Genomic DNA, 22,970 nt, shown 5'->3' with positions numbered 1-22,970 from the left:
TTTTAAATTATTTATGTAATTTTATACTGTTGACAAAAATAAAATAAATACATGTTTTTTTATTTCACTTAATAGTTTGAACTATTATTATTATTATTTTGTTTGATTATTTTATTTTACGATATTTGTTATTTTCTAAAATACTAAATTTCCTAAATACTTTTTATGTACTTTAATTAAAAACCAATCAAAAAAAATTAAAAAAAAATCAAGATTTAGAAAATATATATAAAATTCAACATTTTTTTTTTAAATTGTGTTGCTTCTATACTATCCGAAGGAACTTCGTTCCTACCTGGTGTCCCATGACACCACATAATTTTCTTTATTGTATAAAGAATACCACGATTTTTTAAGAACAATTTAATTACATGCTTTTTTGTGCTTCAATATTTCAACAGGCGTTAAATACAATGTTGATTTACATATATCACATTCAAATTCTTTAGTGTTAGGTTTATTTTCTTTAATCGGTTTCTTCTTTACGTCCTTCTCTTCCGTTCTAGAAGAACACGTAAACTCTTTATGCTGTAATCTCTCTAAAGGTGACAGACAAACAGAGATCTCACAATCTGGACACGTCCAAGGGAGGCTGTAAGTTTCTTCATAGCTTTTGTAACTCCACTCGGTGTCTACAACACTGGAAAGATAAATTTTGTTAGTTTCATTGACTTTAAAATATAGTAAAATTATAATGTTATATGTACTATATTGGCTACTATTTATTTTAAAGAACTTGGTCATACAAGCGAACAAGGCGCTCTAGACGTCTTTCTAAACTAGAAAACTAACCTTCATTTAAGATGAAAGTCAAGCGTGTTAAATAAAAAAAAACTTACCAATTAAAAACAATATTATCAGTAACATAAACCCCACCCTTTTTCTCGTGAGGACGACATTCGAACCCTTGTTCGAAGGGATTAGGGTCTATAGTTGGATGTACTTCGTCGGGACCCACATACATAATTTTTAGGTCTCCTGGTAAACATCTCTTTATAGTATAATATATATCACTATTTATATAAGTTCTTATATCACACGACAGTTCATATTGGAGCTCCTCATACGATGATTTTGATTGATTTGCCTTTTGTAGTTCACTTTCAACTGATTTGTTTGGATTTGCATCTAGAATGTTACGATATGTAATGTTTGTATCAGTGATTATATTATGTACATCTAAACTACTACTAAATAAGAAGGTTCTAATTTCAATTCGACTGTATTTTTTTTTTATGTTACCTCACAACTTTTTACTGCGTGTACCGATATTGATGATTATTTTTTTAAACGAAAAGCTTGTCATGTGGTCGCATTTAATTTCTATCGAAATCTGACGAGTACTTTTTGAGTTATCCCTAATGCGTATTGATATAATGCGTATTTAATTGACTATTTTTTCGATCTACCTACGTTGCAATACTTGTCCATGTAAATTATAGTAGTTTTTTGTTTGCGAGAAAACAATGACTACGAATGCAGTGATTTATATATCAGGATAGATTAATTTTTGTAACCGACAGAGAGACAAAGACATAAGAAGCAATTAGTAATCACACTTTTATTATAAATTGGAATGCAAAAATATTAATAATTTTAGTTAAACACGTTTTCGTTTAGAAAAATATTTAATGATATTTTTAACCGGTAGTAAGTTATTAAATAAAATATTAATATAAACTTTTATATATATAATATATAATAGTTTCAATATTTTGGATAAAAATAAACGCAGTCATTGTATAACGCGGGCATTGTGTATTCTTTTCGAACGACATTTTTTTTAATATTTTAATTATTATTTTTTTTTAATATTGTCTGAGAAACACTAAAAAGCTAGTATCCATATAAAAATGGTATATATAAAATCAAAACTAAAAAAATTCAAATTGACCCCGACGTGATTTGAACACGCAACCTTCTGATCTGGAGTCAGACGCGCTACCGTTGCGCCACGGAGTCTATAAAAAAGGTTACAAAATGTTACTAGACATGAGTTGCACTAAATAACACAATATAAAATATGTACTAAATATAACGACTATTTTTAACAAACTTCCAAAAAAGGAGAAGGTTCTCAATTCGACTGTATTTTTTTTACGTATGTGAGTCCAGAACTTTTGACTGGGTGGACCGATTTCGACAAAAAAAATTTTAATCGAAAGGTGGTGCGAGTCATAAATGGGACCACCATTTAAATTTATTTGAGATCTAACAACTACTTTTCGAGTTATACCTAATAATGCGTTTTTACTTGACGCTTTTTTCATCGACCTACGTTGTATTATACCACATAATTTATTATATTATATAATGATAATTCTTTATTTGTTGGAAAGGAGATATCCCTAGTTTGGTACCATGATAAGGAAACCAGGATTTAATGATGGGATCCAGAGAAATCGAGGGAAACTCTCGAAAATCCGATCTTGATATTGATAATTTTTAATTTAATTGAAAGCTGATGTTTGTCATGTGGTCACATTTAAATTTTATCGAGATCTGATAACTATTTTTTGAGTCATCTTTGATAATGCGTAGTTACTTGACTATTTTTTCGTCGATCTACTTTGTATTACTTGTCGATGTAATTGAAGTCGGTTTTTTTTTTCGTTTGCGAGCAAACACAATTATGACATTTTTCTCTATTGCAGATTCTTTTCTGTATTACCTCATAATTTTTGTACACATTTGAGAATGCTTTTCGTGTGAATCACACTATAGTAAGTAGTAAATTTTAAGCTATTCCTAATAATGCTTATTTCATTCGCTGTTTTTTTTTTTTTTTTGACAATATTGATTATATTCTTATTTTATTACTTTTCGGTGTAATTTTAAGTATTTTTTTTTTCTCGATACACATTATGTTTTATCATTAAAGGAATTATAGAATATTATATATTTTTATACCTAGCAATCGTCTATTTATAAGAGCCTCCCAGCGTTGTCTTAACTTCACAGCCTTCATAAGTAAATTTAAGCCAGACTCTGGATATGGAAACTCTAAGAGTAGCCATGAATCACACACTAATCTGAAAAGAATTAGAGATTAGGTTTTAACGTAAATAATTTAAGCAGTTCTTTTTTACGCAAAACTAACTAGTATTTCTATTTTTATAGGTTTAAAATGGAACTAATTAAAACTGGTAAAAAATTTATCCTCATGCGCCTAAAAAGTTTCACTTCAAAAAAATCTTTATAATATTATAAATTGCCCCTTACCTGGTAAATCCAATATTAGTATCTATAGAATGTGCTAGAAGGAGCAATGTTTGAGCGGCTGGCATTCGCATTGAGTTTACTATGTATGGTTTAGTTGTTTCTAATAATGATCTGGAAAGTATTTGTACTTATTTAAATTTTTACCAGAATAAATGTAATGTGATTTATCTTAGTTAGACTAGTATAGTTCGTGTCCTGTAAAAAGAACGGTGACCTTGAAGCTGCGCAGCGGCGATTTATCGGTCTATTTGGTGGTATGAGGTAGGGGGCGTGGGGCGGGAGGGCGGTCGTGTTTATCACGCGTCGCATGCTTGCCGGTGTGCTATTGGTTGTAGTTCAACGTCGACTCAAAATACTATCGCGCACAAAAGTTTTAAATTACGAAATAGTTTTACATAGAGAAATGAGAAAAATTATTTATAAAGTATAATTCGCTTCATGTAAAAAGAACGTTGGCTGTCAAAATGCGCAAAGGCGATTTACAGTGCTGCCAACTCTTGAAAAAACTTTTACCTATTGTCCATTTTTTGGAACAGTCTTATTTGGTAAACAAACCACTGTCAATCGTAATTCACGTTTTGTCCGCATTTATCATTCACCTTCAAAACACATTAACATATGGACACTTGTAAAATTCCATTTACTATTTATTTCACTAAAAAACAAATATCAATTTATCATTTTAAACACATAAAAACTATTTAAATACGAATATCGAGAGTACAGATAATTAATATTTTTGAATTCGTATTCAAAAACTTAAAAAATTGTTATTGCTTTTGTTTAAAAAAAATGTAATTTTGTAAAGTGATAATTATTATACTTATTTAGTCCGAATTATTCGCACTGGTATTTCTAGTATTTTTTAATGTACCTACCAATAACCATTATACGAAAACGCGAGTGAAAGCCTAATTAAAAAATAAAACAGTAGTACTTTCGTGTGCAAGTATACCCATACGCAAACGCACCCCCTCCAGTTTCTTTCAGCGATCTTTTTACATGACGCGAACTGTAACTCGTGGTAAATTTTAAAGTATTGCACGCCTCCGACTGTGCTTTACTGTCACAAAATGAAAAATACGGGAAGCGCTTACACTTAAACCTCTATATGTTTATAACAATGCATTAATATGCCATACAATATTTATTTATTTATTTAAATAGGACACCAGCAGAATACACATGATAACATTTTTTTAATAGAAAATGCTAATTAATTCTGATGTGTGCACCTTTATAGGTGACACAGCATTAACATGTAAAAGCTAGTCAGATAATTATTATATTATTTTTTTAATAATTAATAATTTTGAACAATTGTTCCAGCGGGGATCGAACCTGCGTCTCCGACTGACCGTGTCGGCGCTCTAGCCAATTAAGCTATGGAACGATGTACTCGCTAGATCGAAATGATTGATATGATGATTTTTATTTTCGGTAAGCGAACCGTGGTTTTGATATAATATTCAAAAATGTTTAGAATTCTTAATGTGTGGGTAACACAAAAATAAAATCGTACATATTTTGAACAATTGATTAAAATTTTGATTTATATTAAAACAATCTATCAATATATTTTTTTAAATTTAATAATTTTTAATTAGAATTCGAATATTTGATTGAATGTAACAATTGATAATGAACAATTGATTAAATTTAATTGAACAAAGAATTGCAAGACAATTCAAACAATAGAACAAACTAACACAAAAAATAACAATAATAAACTCGGATTACCAATTGGACCGAATTGAGCCTGTGTGTACTTGTACAATACACACTTTTATACAGAATACACACCAAGCTATTAATTAAATATCGTTTGAAGTGTTTTTCAAATACTATTATAGTAAAAATAATTGATTAAAAATAAGTTTTGCTGGACGTCAACGTTTTTTAAGTACGAATGATAGCAAAATCACGCCGAAAATTCTTTAATTATTTTACATTAAATATTTTTACGTTTCTGTCATAATGTTTTACAATCAGAGCCATCTGTAATTATCTGCAAGAACCAAATCAACTAATCGAACTTATAATCGTTGTATCGTTGAAAATTCGTTCATAAACACGTTACTAGAGGGCGCTGCTAGGTATAAGCTGTATGTTTTGTTTATTGTTTATATACTGTGTGAGTTATACTGACTGTAATACTATTTATTGGTTTACGCGAATAACGGGAAAAAACTAGCGTCACATGATTATAATTAAACAGTTTAAATTAAACATAACTAAACACTCATTAATATAAAACAATTCGGCAATTTTTTAATCAACGAGAATGACATAGGACTCTTATTATGATATTACATATACTCGTATGTGCTTATATATCAAAATAAAACCTGTAGAATGTACTGTAAACGTTCTTCAAGCATTAAAAAGAATAAAAAACTGAAGCTTTTATCTAATAGATACGTAAAATTTTTATCAGAAAATTATCAGTAACCAATGAAACTAGCCCCTAATAATAAAAAACGAGTATGCTTTAGACCACACGACAGAACTTATATCTACCTCTCAATATCCGTTCGCCTCACTCGGTCACACTTTTCGTAAAGCTCTCGTCACACATTCACCAGCTTACTCAGCAAGTAGAGCGTGAGTAAAAAAGTTTTACTTCAATAATACTCACAAATAACACAACATTTGATGTTTCGAAGACAAGGGTTGCCTGCTTTTATATCCAAATGGCTCGTCTGTCTGTACATCGGCGTCTGTGAGTTGCAATAGTCTCGGATTTTTACCGAATATCGATGTAGGATGGAGAAACACGAACGGTTTACTCCATGTATGGAAAAGTTGTTCTGATACTGACTGGAAACAAAATAATATAATTTTTATTGTATATGAATAAATTTTAAAACAAGATTACGGTAAATCTTTGACTCAACCACCACTCACAGTAACCACTCTAGTGTAGTGGTGAGTGTAGTAGCTTAAAACACAGGCGGGTTCGATTCCCGCTCGGGATGGATGTTTGTATTTGTACATATATTTAATTCCGGTTTAGCCGTCAGTCCCGGTTGTTATCATTAATACCGGATAGCGATAATTACTCATAGTTGGGATTATATACGCCAACACGCAGAGCAGTGTTGTCGATTTAGCTCCAATCCTTCTCCTACATGGAGAAGATGCCTATGCCCAGTAGTGGTGTTCAGGGCGAATCGGAATTTTTGACTTGTAACGTTTAATATTATTTTATTTTAGTCGTTATATTCAAATATATATAAGACTAATAAACTAACACGCATCTTATTAGCATATCTTAGCAGTTATTTTGCATGTTGATATATTTATTTAAATTTTAGTTAAGCTAAGTTTGATTATTAATATTATCTCAACTTTACACTTTATATAAATTTGATTGATGACCTTTTTAAATGAATTTTATTATTAACATGTAGCATCTTTACTGTTAATTTTTTATGCGAAGTAATTTTAATTATACTTGCTACACGGCATTAATATAATGTGGAATGTTGTGTACCCCGTGATGGGATACATATTAGATAATAATGTAATAGTGAATTATATATAATGTTCCATATGTATTTTGTGGATGTACCTATAAAATAAAATAAAAAAATAGATAAATAAATAGTTATGTAGTGAAATTTAAGTAAATAACAGAAATAGATAACTTATACATAGATAAACAAATAATAACTATATAAAAAATAATATATATATAAGAAAAAAAAAAAAAAAATCCTTACTAACAGTAACATAGGTTAAGTGTACATTGTAAGTAGAACATAAGTGTACATATATGGTAACTAGGAAATAAGTGTACATATATGATAACTAGGCAAATAAGTGTAAATATAGACATAGATAAGAAAAATAATAATGTTAGAAATTAGAAAGCAATTATGTGTATACTTCTGCATAAACAGTATTTAGTAAGGAAAAAAGAAAAAAAAAAAAAAAAAAAAAAAAAAAAAAAAAAAAAAAAAAAAAAAAAACCGTCGGCGTCGGGCCACGTCCTAGTTTTACTAGGCAGTCACAGGACTGTCGATCTGTAGTATAATAAGTAGAAAAATCGCCTGTAGTATTATAATGCATGCATGATAAACAAAGGCACGGGCATTTTGAGCCCGTGGATCAAAATTTATAAATAAAAAAAAAAAAAAAAAAACACGCATCTTATGCCTAAGCTACTAATATTATAATATTACAATTTTTTGTGCACAGCTTATAAACCGTTGGAGTAGACGGTTCCTAGAGTGGAGACCGCGTCTTGGCAAACGCAGTGTGGGACGTCCTCCGGCCCGTTGGACCGACGATCTACGTAAGATTGCCGGTGTAGGCTGGATGGGGATTGCGGAAGACCGGGATGTGTGGCGCGAACTTGGGAAGGCCTATGTCCAGCAGTGGACTGCGATAGGCTGAAGTGATGAGCTTATAAACGGTATTTATATAAGATGAGACTATTATTATACATAAGTAAATATTGACGCCGCGTTGGCGCAACGGTCACAGCCATGGATTGTACCTGTTGGGCTGGCGGTTGCGGGTTCGCTCCCCACACATGACAAACATTTGTAAATGTTTTGTCATGTTGTGTGTAAACATTTGTATGTCGGGTGTAACACCTGTATGGCCAAAGCTATTGGCCATACAAGTGTTTGCCGTGGTCTGGGCGTTTGTGAAGTCTTTGTGGGTCTCCCCACCATGCCTCGGAGAGCACGTTAAGCCGTCGGTCCCGGTTGTTATCATGTACACCTGATAGCGATCGTTACTCATAGTAGGGAATATATCCGCCAACCCGCATTGGAGCAGCGTGGTGGATTAAGCTCTGATCCTTCTCCTACATCGGGAAAGAGGCCTATGCCCAGTAGTGGGATATTACAGGCTGAAGCGTAAGTAAATATAATTTTCTATTGCGTCCTTATAGTTATTGTGTACTTTGTGAGATGTATCAAACCCGTACCTTACAATGGTTGTATTCGTCCGCCACCGCTACTTGAGGATACAAAGCTCTGCAGAGTACCAACTGAAATATTAAAAAAAAAAAAATTTAGGCAGTATATTCAACATTATGATAAAATTACGACTAGAAATAAACAAAAAGTAATGTAGGCGTTTTCAACAGTATCCTGCAATCTTTGTTACACTAGAAGTCACCACTCATTACGAATGCCATGTAGATAAATTTCATGATACAGCTGTTTACGTTTATTTATTTATTTATTTGTGCATTGTTACACTTTTTACCACTAGGTCGGCAAACAATCGAACAGCCCACCCGAGGGTAAGCGGATACCGTAGCTTATAGACGCCTGCGGTACCAGAAACATCAGAAGCGCGTTGCCCTCCCTACCTCTAACCCTCCTCGGGAGCTCTGGCCACCTTAGTAAAGTACTACGGCTAACTTACTACATTTTAAACTAATAAACATAATTTCTTCTTCTGAGTTGTTTTACAAGTGTAATTTTGTTACCAAATACCTCTGATTACGAAAATAAAATTTAAATACCTATCTACTATCGAAAGGATTTTTTCAAAATCTTTTTATTATTTCCAGCGATTAGTCTTAGACCCTACAAAAATCTTACAAATTTTATATCTAAGTACATTATGAGTAAATTAATATAGATTTCTAATCAGTACCTTTTTTTAAATTAACATCCACGGGCTCTAAATGCCAATGGCTTTTTTTTATCATGCATTATAATACCATGTTCGATTTATTATTCGAACTACAAATCGACAGTCCTGTGATTGCCTAGTTAAGGTCGGACGTGGTCTGACGCTGGCGGGTGTTTTTTTATGCATAAATACACTCATACATGTATGCACACATACTTACATTACATACTTCATCATTACTGTGTGGCTACGGTACTAAAGAATATAGCCACCCCCTCTCTTCCCGTGGGTGTCGTAAGAGGCGATTAAGGGATAACATAGTTCCGCTACCACCTTGGAACTTGAAAAGCCGACCGATGGCGGGATAACCATCCAATTGCTGGCTTTGAAATACACAGGCCGAAGACGGGCAGCAGCGTCTTCGGTGCGACAAAGCCAATACTGCGGTCACCAACCCGCCTGCCCAGCGTGGTGACTATGGGCAAAACACATGAGTTCACGTTATTTTTGGCGTAAACTTGTGGAGGCCTATGTCCAGTAGTGGACTGTAAAGGCTGTAATGACATACTTACACATATACATTTATATAATTACTTATATATTTCTACATGTAATCAGTACCTTTAACATAATAAGATCTCTCCCGCTATTCGTACTAGAACCATTGATCAGAGCTCGTATTCTACTGGAGTCATTTGTCATACGGAACTCTATATCTCTTATATCGACTATATTATCGTCATCTTTATCATCCACTATCTCCCATGAATCAACCTTGAGGCGCTTACGACGTTTTGAATCTTCGGCTGCTTTTTGTTTATACTGCCTGTAAAAGAACAATAACATAATATTCGGTAAAGTCAATGTACCGAAATTCTAGTATCCAGGTAAAATTAAAAAATATATTATAGAAAGGAAGTAAAAAATACTTCGTTGTTTAAAAAATTAAATTAAAAAAATACCACATCTGGTTATGCACGCATAAACAAATAAAAAAAATAGACGGGAAAGTTTGATAATTGAATAAAATGCTCTAACACAACTAAAAAAAATAAAAATATTAATAAAAATATTTTCTATACTAGCTGTGCCTGCGACTTCGTGTGCGTAGAATTTAAAAAATAGTTTTTATTCAGTTCGCAGTTAATAACCTAAAATAAAAGTAGCCTTAACTACTTCTTATTATATCAGTAATCTACCAGCGAAACTCCCGTCAAAATCGGTCCAGCCGTTTCAGAGATTAGCCGGAAGAAACAGACAGACAGACAAAAATTTTTAAAAAATGTTATATGCATTTACACTCTAATGACACTACAATTTTATTTATTTGTATAAATTACAATCTAATACAATAAAGCATATTTTAATATTAGTTATAACTTTATTGTGTCAATATTAATAGTTAATTAGAACCACATATCTTTTATTAACCGGCTTCTGGCAACACTCGTAAGGTATAGATATATTATTAGAAAATAATAGATATAGTATTAGAAAAAAAAAATGCTACCTATTTATTTTAAAATGCATATCAAAAATAATCTCACTGAACAAAATTTCTAAGATATATTTAGGTTTGTATATATTACCTTCTCATATCCTTCAATTGCTTCATCTGACCGTGTCGTAACGCTCTTTCCGCTGACGACATCGTTTCAGGTTCGGGTGCCTCTTTCAAATTATTATCCTATTAAAAATATATAAAAATTAAAACTGAAAATATGAAATGTGGATTACAGTATAAATTTTTGTGAAGAAAATAATAATAATTCACAAAAATAATGTGATTAATTGCAGTAAGTACCATTAATATTTATGAAGCTAAAGTAAAACAAAATTATACTTTAGTTGAGATTGTAGATTTTGGTCAACGTATTAAAAAATTGTTATTATTTTATTTGTATTAATAAAATAGTGTTATTTTTTAAGTATTCTTGTCATAAGTTGCAATCAAATAAAAATTATTTTCTTTCTTTTTTCTTTTCTTTATATTGAAGTACGAAGGAGGAGGCCTTACGCCGTGGTAAGGCACAACAGGGAATATCCTGCTCAAAACCTGGAGCAGCCCGACTGGGGAATTACCTTGACCTTACATATGATCACAGCTAAATAATACTGCTTTCAAATAGGGTTGTGCTCCTGTTGGTGAGAAAGGTGGCCAAAGCTCCGGGAGGAGGGGGGTAGTCAGGGTCTGCAAGACGCTTGCAACGCTTCTTGTGTCACAGGTGTCTATAAGCTACAGTAACTACTTACCAACAGGTGAGCAGTACGCTTGTTTGCCAACATGATTGTATAAAAAATAATAACTAGCCTATAATTCCAATGTATGATGAAAATTTATTATTCTATTATTTTTTATTTAAAAATAATTACAACCTTGTACATAATATTGCCTTACTATTTAATAATATACACACATTTCAAGACATCAATTATTTACCTGTAACAAGGTATTAAGCTGTGCAGCCAGCTTGGTCAATTCGTACAGCCTCTGTTCTTCAAGCCCTCGTCTCTTACACCACGCTCTGCCCCCACCACGAGATTTTTCTCTCAACCACGCGCAGTATAACGACAGCAGTGTTACTGGATCACCGTGATCCGATTCGTCTGATTTACGAGAGTTCTGTGACAAATATATTGTCTTCTTTATTGCACTTTAATAGATAGTTCAAGTTTTTATTTTGAAAAAAAGTTGTCAAAAGCAAACTTATCTCTTTACTCGTTATCCCGTAGATATAATACTCCGTTAATATGATAGACATAAACATTTACAAAATATAAGATATCTATGTATGTATTTAAAAATCTCTAGGTTATACACTTAAAAATATTGATACATACATTAACTAAAAAACTATCAATGCAAAATAAATTACGACAAAACTAGTTTGTTTTAAGATCAACAAAATATTTCCTTTTTGACCCCGACGTGATTTGAACACGCAACCTTCTGATCTGGAGTCAGACGCGCTACCGTTGCGCCACGGAGTCAACGAATTTGTAAATGGAATATGTGTAACAGTTTGGAGAAAGTTTTCAGTCTATGCTTACGTATAGATAAAAATGTAGATTTTATGTAACTGTACTTTTTTTAAAACTTCACGATAAAATAACTATTAACTATGAACTGAAAATAATTATAGTATGTACCTGCTATAAAAGTTTTACATCTTACATAGAGGTGACTCTGCGTTGAGATAAGAATATCTCTGATTGAATAATACATAAGAGTAGTACCACACCACTACTCAGGTAAAATCCCTGACCTGACCATGACACGTGGCAGTCATCCACGCGTCTATTCAGGAGGAAATATCGTGCTCAAGCCCAATTGGGCTAATGGGGAAGTATCTCAACCTTACAGAAGATCACAGCTAAATAACACTGCTCTTAAGTATTGTTGTGTTTCTGTGGTAAGGTGGCCGCAGTTAATGAGGATGCGCTATTTTGACAGCGAGGTTAGGGTTTAGCCATTATCAAAATGATAAAATTGCAACTTGCAATTTCGCACAGAATTCTATCGACTCCGTGGCGCAACGGTAGCGCGTCTGACTCCAGATCAGAAGGTTGCGTGTTCAAATCACGTCGGGGTCATACAACAATTTTGAAAAAAATACTTAAATTATAATTTTTGAATGTCAACAAACAACTTATCTTTGCTTAAAGTGTACTTTTATTTCTGTCTAACGTTAAAACAATTTAGGTTTTATTTAACTATTAGTGATGATCACTGCAGACGGACGTACTTTTTATTTGTCTAAAGTGACTTTTTTGTAATAACATTCCTCATATCATCATTGGCCTTAGTCCGTCTATTGCAGACGATTTAGACAGTGTCAGACAAACACTGTGTCGCCGAGGACACTCTTCAGGAAAACGCAGTGTTGCCTAAGCTCTGCGCCATCCTCTCGACCTCACTGGCTAGGCCCACAGGAACGACGAGTCAATACGTGTGGAGCCAGTTCGGCTGCAGGAGTCTTGCGCAAAATAGAGCTATGCCACGAATGCTTGACGGAGACCCCATTCCGGGTTTCAAATGAAGTTTCCTTCTCCAGGACCCTGATGATTTTGAGCCAGGTTTATCCCTCGGCCGCCTTTTACGACCCCCACGGGAAGAAAGGGGTGGTGCTATTCTACTCGGCCGACACCACACGGCATATATAATATATTAATATAATATTATAAATGTGAATGTAAGTTTGTTTGTTACGCTTTCACGCGAAAAATACTAAACCGATCATCATGCAACTTTGTACACATACTCTTGGAGGTATTAGAAGTAACATAGGATACTTTTTATTTTAAAAAATCAACACGAGCGAAGCCGCGGGTAAAAGGTAGCAATTCATAAAACAATAGTTTTACTTATTGTTAAAATTATTTGCACTGGTTGTTTTTTACAAATACGTAATTCAAATACTAAATCTATGTTTGACAATAAATTAACAATCGCTCTCTAATAATACAAAAATAGAGCAATAAATTGCGCGAATATAGCGCGATTGACGCAACAGTCACCTTCAAAAAATTTTTTAGGGAAATTTTATGTGACGTACCATTTCTTTACAATATAAATATATATATTTATTTATATATTAATGTATGTCCAAAAAAATTTAGCTATATCAGTCGGATCATTAAGCATCAGAAGCATTAAGTTTTTGCTTACTTAAAATAAATAAATAAATTATATACAGGTATTTGAAATGGAAAACACGAATGACATACAAAAAAGGGATGTATGTGTTATCGATATTAAAAAATATATTACTTACCTCACACTCAAAGTCTCTATGAGCTCTAGTAGTGTATATAGACCGAATTCCCAAGGCTGCGGCTAGGGCTAAGGCTGAATCTAGTTTGTGTGTTGGTATACTAGCAGAGGCGACTACTAGTGCCTTTGCTAGCGAAACGTCCACCGGTAGACTGGCCAATGCCTTACCCAGTGCTGTTAATTTCTCGTTCGATGTTATAGCACCCTATATTTGAGATAAGATATAACTTTTCAAAAAATATATATGAAGTATTTATGCTGTAGTGATTATTGTGAAATTACTCCAGCTTATTCATATCACAACTGTAATGACAGATATCAAGTACTAATTCTTGTGTAATCTAGTGTAATTGTAATTTTATTCTACTAAAAACTATAAACAAAAAATATACATACATGTTGTTTTAATTCCAACAATGCATCCTCGATTGCCTCCACAGGTGGTGTGTCTATGAAAGGGAACTGTCTCACATCGTTTACACCAAGAGAACTCATCAATAGAAGTAAGGACGCTAATGGAACTCTAGAAACTTCTGGAGTGCTAAACGCTTCCATATCAGAGTATTGTTCTTCAGAATATATTCGGTAACATACGCCGGGACCTTAAAAATGTTTTAATATATTATAAATTTTCCAATGCTTGCTGTGTTTCGCAGATTGGTCTAGCAAAATATTGAGACCGAATTGGGTATAGGCGAAACACCATATCGCGTTGGTTTACATTTAAATATTATTAAATGTAATCAATAAATAAATAAAATATATTTAGGCAGCATTTGCCAAAATATGTATGTATTATTGTAAGCTGCATTCAAAAGTTTACGGAAATAATATACCAATAATGCACCCTTAAAATTAGGGTTAAAAGAAAAATTAGAAAATTCTAGATTTTTACCAAACTCTTTGTTTTACATAATTACTCATTATTAACACAAAATTTAAAGTTAAAACAAATAGATATTGCAAATATGTCCATAATATCTATTTTTACCACAGATAATTGAATAGCCATAATACCGGTTCGTCCAGCCCTCCCCTTCCTCTGATCAGCGCTTGCCTTTGATATCCAAAACTCTTTTAATCTCTGCATTTTTGTTGATGAATCATAGCTCATTTCTTTTACCTACAAAATGCAATATATCGCTATTTAATTTCAAAGTGTTTCAAGTACAGATTTTGTGGATACTAAATTAAAATTATTTTAAAGCAGACTTATAGTTATTACTATTAATAGTAGAAATTATTTAAAATACGACAAAATAATACGTCACCTTTTAGTAGACGAACAAAAGAGTGAATGCAACATGTAGTTTGTTTATATTATTGCATTCAAAATAGAAAATAATAAGAAACAATATTTTAGGCTTTATATTATTGTACTATGTCTATTGTTGGTTATTTTGAGTTCCCGAAATTTGGATACTGTTGCGGACACTATATATAGTCATAAGTACCCGTAACTAGTTTATATCTCAAGAATAGTGTAAGTGACCATAAAAGTAAATTAATATTATTTAATTTTACGAACCTTTCCAGAATCAACAACAAATCTTATCCCATCTATTGTAACCGATGTCTCTGCAATATTTGTTGATACTATACATTTTCTGACGCCCTCTGGTGGATAATCGAAAACCTAGAAGAATAAAAAAAATATTAAATATGTCAGTCTCACAGATTGGTCTTAACACAGAAAGATTTATTTTTACACCACTAGAGTGAAAAAAAAAAACAGCATATGGTCTGAAAGATGGTAAGCGGTAACCATAGCCTGTAACACCAGAAGCATCTGAAGCGTATTGTCGACCTACTCCTATCCAAGGAGCTCTGGTGACCTTCTCATTCAAAAGAGGAGCAGCAGAGCAGAAGTTTTATTTAGCTGTGATCATCTGTAAGATCGAGCTATTTTCCCAGTCACGCTACTCCGAATTTTGAGCGAGGTACTTCACGCTGTGCTGTACCTCAATAAGATGTATTTTATAGGAATTTATGTATCAAAAACTAAAATTGACTAAATATGAAAGTACCTTATCTTGTTCAGTAAGGGACAATCCACTGTGCAATGGTAAAATGATCCACTTTTTCGTTTTCTCCGCATACTGTTGAGCGGCGTCACATATTGTAGTAATTTCTTGGACACCAGACATAAAAATTAGGAGATCACCCCTTTCTTCGCCTAAAAATATAAATAGTTGTTATCAGATTATCTTTAGTTATTAAATATCAAAACTCGCTCTTAGTAGTAACGAAACTGAAGGATAGAAAAGACTGAAAAGTAGTCACATTCTTTGTATGGGATCTTTACCTACATGATGGTCTGAGATGAACAACTTGCTCTACCACAAACTACGAAAAAACAGCGACAAATAAAAAAATCAGCGACAATGCAACACAACTTTCTCTACTTTTTTGTTTAAGTATATGAGTAAGCAAGGAAGCAACACTACCATTTGTGGATGTACTTGAATTTTTGTTGTAAAACAAGTTGATATTGTTAACAAATATATTATTATATTTTACCATATAAATATTGCTTAATATTATTTATACTGGAATAATTGAGGATGAGGTCAGCATTGCGCTTGCGGTACTATTGGTGTTGCAGACGTCTATAAGCTACAGTAAATGCTTACTATCTTTTGAGCTGTGCGTTTGTTTGCGGACCTAGTTGTATAAAAAAAACTCATACTACTTTACATTTATACATAAACATACAAAACAACATCAGCTTAGAGTTACTAAATGTATTGATTTACTAAATATATTGTAATACTAAATTATGCCTTAAACTAAATAAAGAAAATGTATTTTACTTGGATATTTGCTATCTATTAATTGCATAATTTGCACATAGGGCTGAGGATCAAGCCTATCATCTCTTGTCGGCTTGTCTTCTATCAAAATGGGCTTGTACTTCAGTTCTATAGGAAATAGTCGACCTGGTACCTACAATAAGAAATTGTATTTAGTATTGAAATTACTAAGTATTATATTTTATTTACCATTTTGCAATCAATCATTAGTAAATCAACTAGTTTTTGTTTTAGAATTTATTTTTTTCAAACTATCAATAATTTTCTTACAAATGGCGATAGTAAACATGTGTAAGATAAAAAGGTATAGTCTCTTATAAATTTTTATCAAGACACTAAACTATTTGAACTTATTTTCTTTAATCTTTTTTTTTTTTTTTTTAGAAAAAAAGAAAAATCGTATTTGCTTAAGTTTTATATAATATTGTCCAACTATATATCAATAAAACATACCTGAATAACAACAGCTGATTCTTTAGAGAAATAATCTTCAAAAAGTTTTATATTGATCGTAGCTGACATAAGCACTAGTTTAATATCATTACGAGTGTGTATCAAGCACTTTAATATGCCCAATAGAAAGTCACCCATCAAATGTCGCTCGTGAATCTCATCAAGAATTATGACGTCATAGTTTGGTAAATTATCTGATGACATCTGTAATTAAAAAAAAATATTTTTTCAGACAATGTCTATTTTAATAGCCAATATTCTAGCATTTATCATATTATCCTATAAAGTTGTAATTCATCTATATTATGTACATGTAACTGTATTTCATTTTTTTTGTGTTTCCAATAAAGAATAAATATTCAAAAAATATATTATTTATATATTTAAAATACACACTCACACACACACACACACACTTCAGCCTATCGCAGTCCACTGCTGAACATAGGCCTCCCCAAGTTCGCGCCACACATCCCGGTCTTCCGCAATCCCCATCCAGCCTACACCGGCAATCTTACGTAGATCGTCGGTCCAACGGGCCGGAGGACGTCCCACACTGCGTTTGCCAAGACGCGGTCTCCACTCTAGGAACCGTCTACTCCAACGGCCATCGGTCCTGCGACACAGATGACCAGCCCACTGCCACGTCAACTTGCTAATTCTGTGGGCTATGTCGGTTACTTTCGTTCTCTCGCGGATAGTCTCATTTCTAATCCTGTCTTTGAGAGAGACCCCAAGCATAGCCCGTTCCATTGCACGTTGAGCGACTTTAAGCGTGTGGACCAGTCCCTTCGTCAGTGTCCACGTCTCGGCTCCGTATGTTAACACAGGCAGGACGCATTGCTCGAAAACTTTTGTCTTCAAGCATTGCGGAATCTTCGAAGTGAAGACTCGACGGAGCCTGCCAAACGCCGCCCAGCCCAACCGAATCCTCCTATCGGCCTCCTTCTCGAAGTTGTTGCGGCCTAGTTGGATAGTATGGCCTAGGTAAATACAATCCTGAACAACTTCGAGTAGGGTACCATCGACCGATACCGGTATCGGAATGACTTGGTTGTTAAACATAACTTTCGTCTTATCCAAGTTCATACAGAGACCGACACGTCGGGAGGACTCGTTTAGGCCGGCCAGCATTTGGCCTAACTCATCCAGCGTCTCCGCAAAGATGACAATATCGTCGGCGAAACGAAGGTGAGAGATGAATTCACCGTTGACATTGATGCCTCGTTCCCCCCAATCCAAGGTCTTAAAAACATCCTCTAGCGCAGTGGTAAACAGTTTCGGTGATATTACATCCCCCTGTCTTACCCCACGCCGGAGGGAAATAGGTCTTGTTCTTTGGTCATTGACATGAACGGTCATCGTCGCCGCGTCGTACATAGATTTCAGTACCTCGATATATCGCCAGTCGATATGACATCTCTGCAGAGAGGACAGCCCAGGTCTCGACAGAGTCGAAGGCTTTCTCGTAGTCCACAAATGCCATACACAGCGGTTGATTATATTCTTCCGTCTTTTGGATAATCTGCCGAACAGTATGGATGTGGTCCACGGTGCTGTAGCCATTTCGAAACCCAGCCTGCTCTGGTGGTTGGAATTCGTCGAGTCTTTTGGCGCTCTGGTGGTTGGAATTCGTTGACCTTTGTGGCTCAGAAGTGAGATCGGTCTGTAATTCTTTAACAATCTTAGTAACTCTCTTAAAGAACAGCACCACCACACTCCTGGACCACGCCTTCGGCGTGGTACCTCGGTGGATGACGGCGTTAAATAGTCTTGCCAAGGCTTTCAGGACAGATCGCCCTGCGGCTTTAAGGAGTTCAGTGGTAACTCCGACATCCCCCGGGGCCCTCCCGTTTTTAAGCTGCCCGAGCGCTGCACTAATCTCGCCCTCTTCGAAGTCCGGGATACTCTCCGAATAATGGCGCAACAATGGTGCCCGTGGATCTTCGGTGTCCCAAGTCGCAGGCTTGCGTGCGCTCGACGAGTACAGCTGTTCATAAAAATTCTCAACCTCTTCTCGGATCTGAGGGCGAGAGCAGACGGTTCTGCCATCTGCTGTTTTAAGCTTCGCAAGAAGGCTTCTCCCCAAAGGTCTTTGGAAAACTTTGTACCCCCTATTCTGCTCAATCAGAGTAGTAACCTCTCTCGTATTTGAGCAGCGGAGGTCTCGGCGAATAAGTTTCCGTATCCTCTTGGAAAGAGCCCTCTGTTCTGGCGAAGCAGCCGGCAACTCGTGCCTCTGCCGCATCAGATCCAAGGCTTCGGGAGAAAGTTTGGACTGCTTCGTTGGCTTTGTTGGTGGAAAGTGCCTGCGACCCAGTGTACACACCGACTTCACCACGTTGTCGGTTATCTCGTCCACGTCGCTAGTAGTTTCCAGCGAATCGAATCGGTTTTGGAACTGCTCGGAGCCACATAGTATTTGGGGCAGCGTAGGTCGGAGAGAAGATTTCATCAAGCGGGTCCGCTCCTTTCGGAGACATATATTCAGAGTGCCCCGTACTAGCCGGTGGTCGCTGCCGGTGTTAAACCTGTTAACCACTGAGACATCTCTGAATGTATGCCTTTTATCCGCTATGATGAAATCTATCTCGTTCCTCGTCACAGTATCGGGGCTTTGCCATGTCCACCTCCTTTGGGGCTTCTTCTCAAAAAATGAGTTCATCAAGAAGAGCCCCTCCGATTCGAGAAAGTTGACAAGCATCTGCCCCCTGCGATTCCTGTGCCCCAATCCGTGTAGTCCGATGCTCGATCCTCCGCGGTCTTGTACTCCCACTTTAGCGTTGAAGTCTCCCATAACAACGCTGTAGAAGGTCGAAGGTAGTGCCATGTAGGGCACTTGCAATGTCTTCATACAAGGCTTCGACATCATCATCAGAGTGTGCCGAGGTCGGCGCATATACACACTACATCACTTTCAGGGAGTACCTGTCAGTGAGTTTGAGTACAAGGTATGCAACCCGGGTCGACACACTGCTGACTTCCACAACGTTGCTAGTGAACAGTGTAGCAACTCGTCTTGTGGACCAGAAAACCGGCGCCACCTTGGGAAAGCCCATCACCTTCACGGAAGTAGAACAAGTGCCCGGAGTCCAGGATCATCGTGTCCTCACCCTGTCTTCGGACTTCAGACAACCCCAGTATGCTCCACTTAATGTGACTAAGTTCTACTTCAAGTTCGGTAAGGTGATGGTCCAACCGTAGCGTGCGTCCATTATACGTAGCCAGGTATATTTTATAGCAGCCTCCCGTACCCCGGTGATTTTTAGCACCCTCTACCACACCGTTACCTTGGCCGCTGCCATAGCCGGAAATAGTGGGGGCTGCCGGGAACTAAGGGCCTAAACTTTTGGTGCGAACTCATGGGTTTTTTGCCCATAGTCACCACGCTGGGCAGGCGGGTTGGTGACCGCAGGGCTGACTTTATCGCACCGAAGACGCTGCTGCCCGTCCTTGATCTGTGCATTTAAAAAAAAAGCCAGCAGTTGGATGGCTATCCCACCATCGGTCGACCTTTTAAGTTCCGTTAAGTGGTAGTGGAACTGTGTTATCCCTTAGTCGCCTCTTACGACACCCACGGGAAGAGATGGGGTGGCTAAATTCTTTAGTGCCGTAGCCACACAGCACAAATTAATTTAAAATAAATTTAGTTTAATTTTTGTGATTTAAAGTATTACAGATAATATAAATAGTAGAAAAAATAAGTTTTAATCAAAATCGGATGTACAAAGTTTATGAGTTACTTTAATTAAAAGTAAATATTGAAATAAAATAACTATGTATTACAAATAATATTACCTGCCTCAACAGTAATCCTTCAGTTATAAAACATATTTTCGTATCTGCTGTTTTGCTTTTTTCAAATCTAATTTGGTAGCCAACTTTAGTCTCAAATTGAGTCAGCATTTCAAAAGCTACTCGCTTTGATAAAGATACACAAGCTATTCTTCTAGGTTGGGTGCAAGCTAAAAAATTAAAAAAAAAAAAAAACAAATTTTAGATAAAGGAAAGCAGAAGACTAACTGATCAGGTATATCAGTTAGAAAGGAAATTGTGTGTACATGGAGTAACAATTTCAAGATGATTTTTTATTCGAAGAAGATAATAACTTTTTTTTTAGATACTTAGATCAAAGGTTTTTAGATAAAAAAATTAAAAGAGGATAGCACAACTGCCGAACTTAGGGCACTATATGTGGTATTGATGTGAAACTTATTAAATTATTTTTATAAGTTTTATTGTATTTCTCCCTATTTTATTTTAGTTGCATTTCAGTCTTATTGTATCTGACATGAAACGATAAATAGGTAAGTTAAGGAATTTGTTTTTAAATGTTGTAAAAAGTCTAGGTAGTTACCAATATTTTTAAAACCAGCTACATGTAAGTACTGAGGCACTTGTGTTGATTTACCACATCCTGTATCACCAGCAACTATTACTACTTTCTCGTTTTGTACGGCTGCCACTATTTCATCTCTGAAAAAATATATATAAAACTTATTTATTTGGTCTAACTTTAAAAAATAAAATTATAAAAAAATAAAAATAAATAAAAAAAATTATCTAGAAATTTTATTTTTTTAATATACTTGTGTCTGTGCAGTTTAAAACTATTTTTATGTTGACATATTTCTTTTTTAAATAAGATTTTTCATACCTATATTTAGCAACAGGTAGTTCACTTTGAGCCTTTCTCAATTTCTTTAACTTCTCAAATTTTTCTTTATTTTTAAAATCTAAATATATTGATACTATATTTAAGAATGAATCAAACATTTTCTTATCAAGTTTTCTTTTTTCCCTCTCATCATACACTTCTATATATTTCATTTTACTCATAAAATTTATACAATCATGCTTAGAAAAGTTAATTGGTAATCCAATATCATTTAATTCATTTTGATTACATTCATTATCTATAATTGGTTTCCCTGCTTTTTTTAATGTCATTTCATACTTTTTCACAAACACCCAGAAGTCGTCAAGACTGTTTACTACTGTATTAGAATCATTACTGTATGTCATAATTTTGTTCAGATTTCTTTTATAGTCCAGATAACTGAATTCAGAGTCTGGAGTCTGCTTTTGAGGACTATGCTTTCTTAACTTGTGCCTTTCTCTAGAGCTACTTTCATGTGAAGAAGGCCGTTGTCTCTTCGATGATCTGTGACGATCATGGAATTTCTCATCCATTATTATCTGATTACTGAAATGTTAAAATAGCTTTTAAATTAAATGGCTAATTATCATCTTATTATTACTATACATTCTAAATTGAGTCTTCATTTCTGCTTACCAAAACCAATGAAAAACCTTTTAATAAAGACATTAACATGTGATTTGATATTTATATACATTAGAAATTATAATTTCCTGTATATATAATGTACTCTGTGATTATAATTATTAATGAAATTTAATTTATAAACTAACCTCCATGTCACTAATGTTATTGACATTGACAATTGAAAAACTGACAATTGACATTTTTTTATCATGAGCATAAATTATTAAGGCTGTGTACCTATATGCACTGTGACCACTTTACAAGTTTACAGTATTACGTCAATTTAGTATATTGTAAAGCCGTTCCTATATAGCCAGCTATACTGGTTACTATTTAAAACGGAACGCAATCCCGTATACTGTCAGCCGCATTTTTTGACGCAGCATTCAAATTTCAAATGAGTGTATTAAAAAGTTGTATAGTTATCTCTACTGCACCGATCAATCAATCTCCTACATGTGTTCTCCACTCTACGTGACATTGGCGGAATCAACCGTGCTTCTGTGGCACAACTGAAAGCCATTAAACCAATCAATCAATCAATCAAGTTTTATAGTTGATTAAAAAAATGTTGTAGTACTTCAAATATAAAATATTATAATTAATAGTAATTGTAAATTGAATTTATAGTATACTAAAATTAAGTAGTTTTTCTTTAATAAGTAATAATAATAATAATAATAAATACTCTTTATTGTACACCACAAAGAAACATTACAACAAAAGTGATACATGAAAAGAAAGATCTACAAAGGCGGTCTTATCGCTAAGAGCGATTTCTTCCAGACAACCTTTGGGCATAGGACATAGCGAAGAAAAA

General features: G+C 34.5%; 1 protein-coding gene and 3 non-coding genes across 4 annotated transcripts; 1 reads left to right on the top strand and 3 right to left on the bottom strand.

Annotated features, from left to right (window-relative positions):
* Window positions 1–323: 323 nt before the first annotated feature.
* LOC123658870 (probable ATP-dependent RNA helicase DHX34) lies at window positions 324–22,071 on the bottom strand. Its single transcript, XM_045594159.1, has 19 exons — window positions 21,521–22,071; window positions 21,221–21,339; window positions 20,662–20,828; window positions 16,864–17,067; window positions 16,411–16,543; window positions 15,625–15,773; window positions 15,126–15,233; window positions 14,615–14,720; window positions 13,994–14,199; window positions 13,599–13,802; window positions 11,264–11,446; window positions 10,413–10,510; window positions 9,445–9,649; window positions 8,165–8,227; window positions 5,861–6,042; window positions 3,223–3,333; window positions 2,911–3,032; window positions 840–1,128; window positions 324–640 (listed from the first exon to the last, which is right to left on the bottom strand). The coding sequence occupies exons 1-19, from the start codon at window positions 22,054–22,056 to the stop codon at window positions 364–366; spliced, it is 3,462 nt and encodes a 1,153-aa protein (XP_045450115.1). The 5' UTR covers window positions 22,057–22,071; the 3' UTR covers window positions 324–363.
* Trnaw-cca lies at window positions 1,891–1,962 on the bottom strand. Its single transcript has one exon. It is a non-coding gene; the product is annotated as a tRNA-Trp (tRNA).
* Window positions 11,743–11,814, bottom strand: Trnaw-cca. The gene has a single exon. It is a non-coding gene; the product is annotated as a tRNA-Trp (tRNA).
* On the top strand, window positions 12,346–12,417 carry Trnaw-cca. The gene has a single exon. It is a non-coding gene; the product is annotated as a tRNA-Trp (tRNA).
* Window positions 22,072–22,970: the final 899 nt, after the last annotated feature.

Source organism: Melitaea cinxia, chromosome 13, assembly GCF_905220565.1.
Source record: "Melitaea cinxia chromosome 13, ilMelCinx1.1, whole genome shotgun sequence".
NCBI lineage: Eukaryota > Metazoa > Arthropoda > Insecta > Lepidoptera > Nymphalidae > Melitaea > Melitaea cinxia.
The sequence above is the reverse complement of the archived record's forward strand: the minus strand, read 5'-3'. Positions and strand labels throughout refer to the sequence as shown.

Coding starts and splice junctions, on each gene's coding strand:
- LOC123658870 (XM_045594159.1), bottom strand. CDS start 22,056: ATGGATGAGAAATTCCATGATCGTCACAGATCATCGAAGAGACAACGG. Junction 6,043..8,164: donor ACGAATACAACCATTGTAAG/GTACGGGTTTGA, acceptor TTTTGTTTCCAG/TCAGTATCAGAACAACTTTT. Junction 3,334..5,860: donor CATCAAATGTTGTGTTATTT/GTGAGTATTATT, acceptor AATACTTTCCAG/ATCATTATTAGAAACAACTA.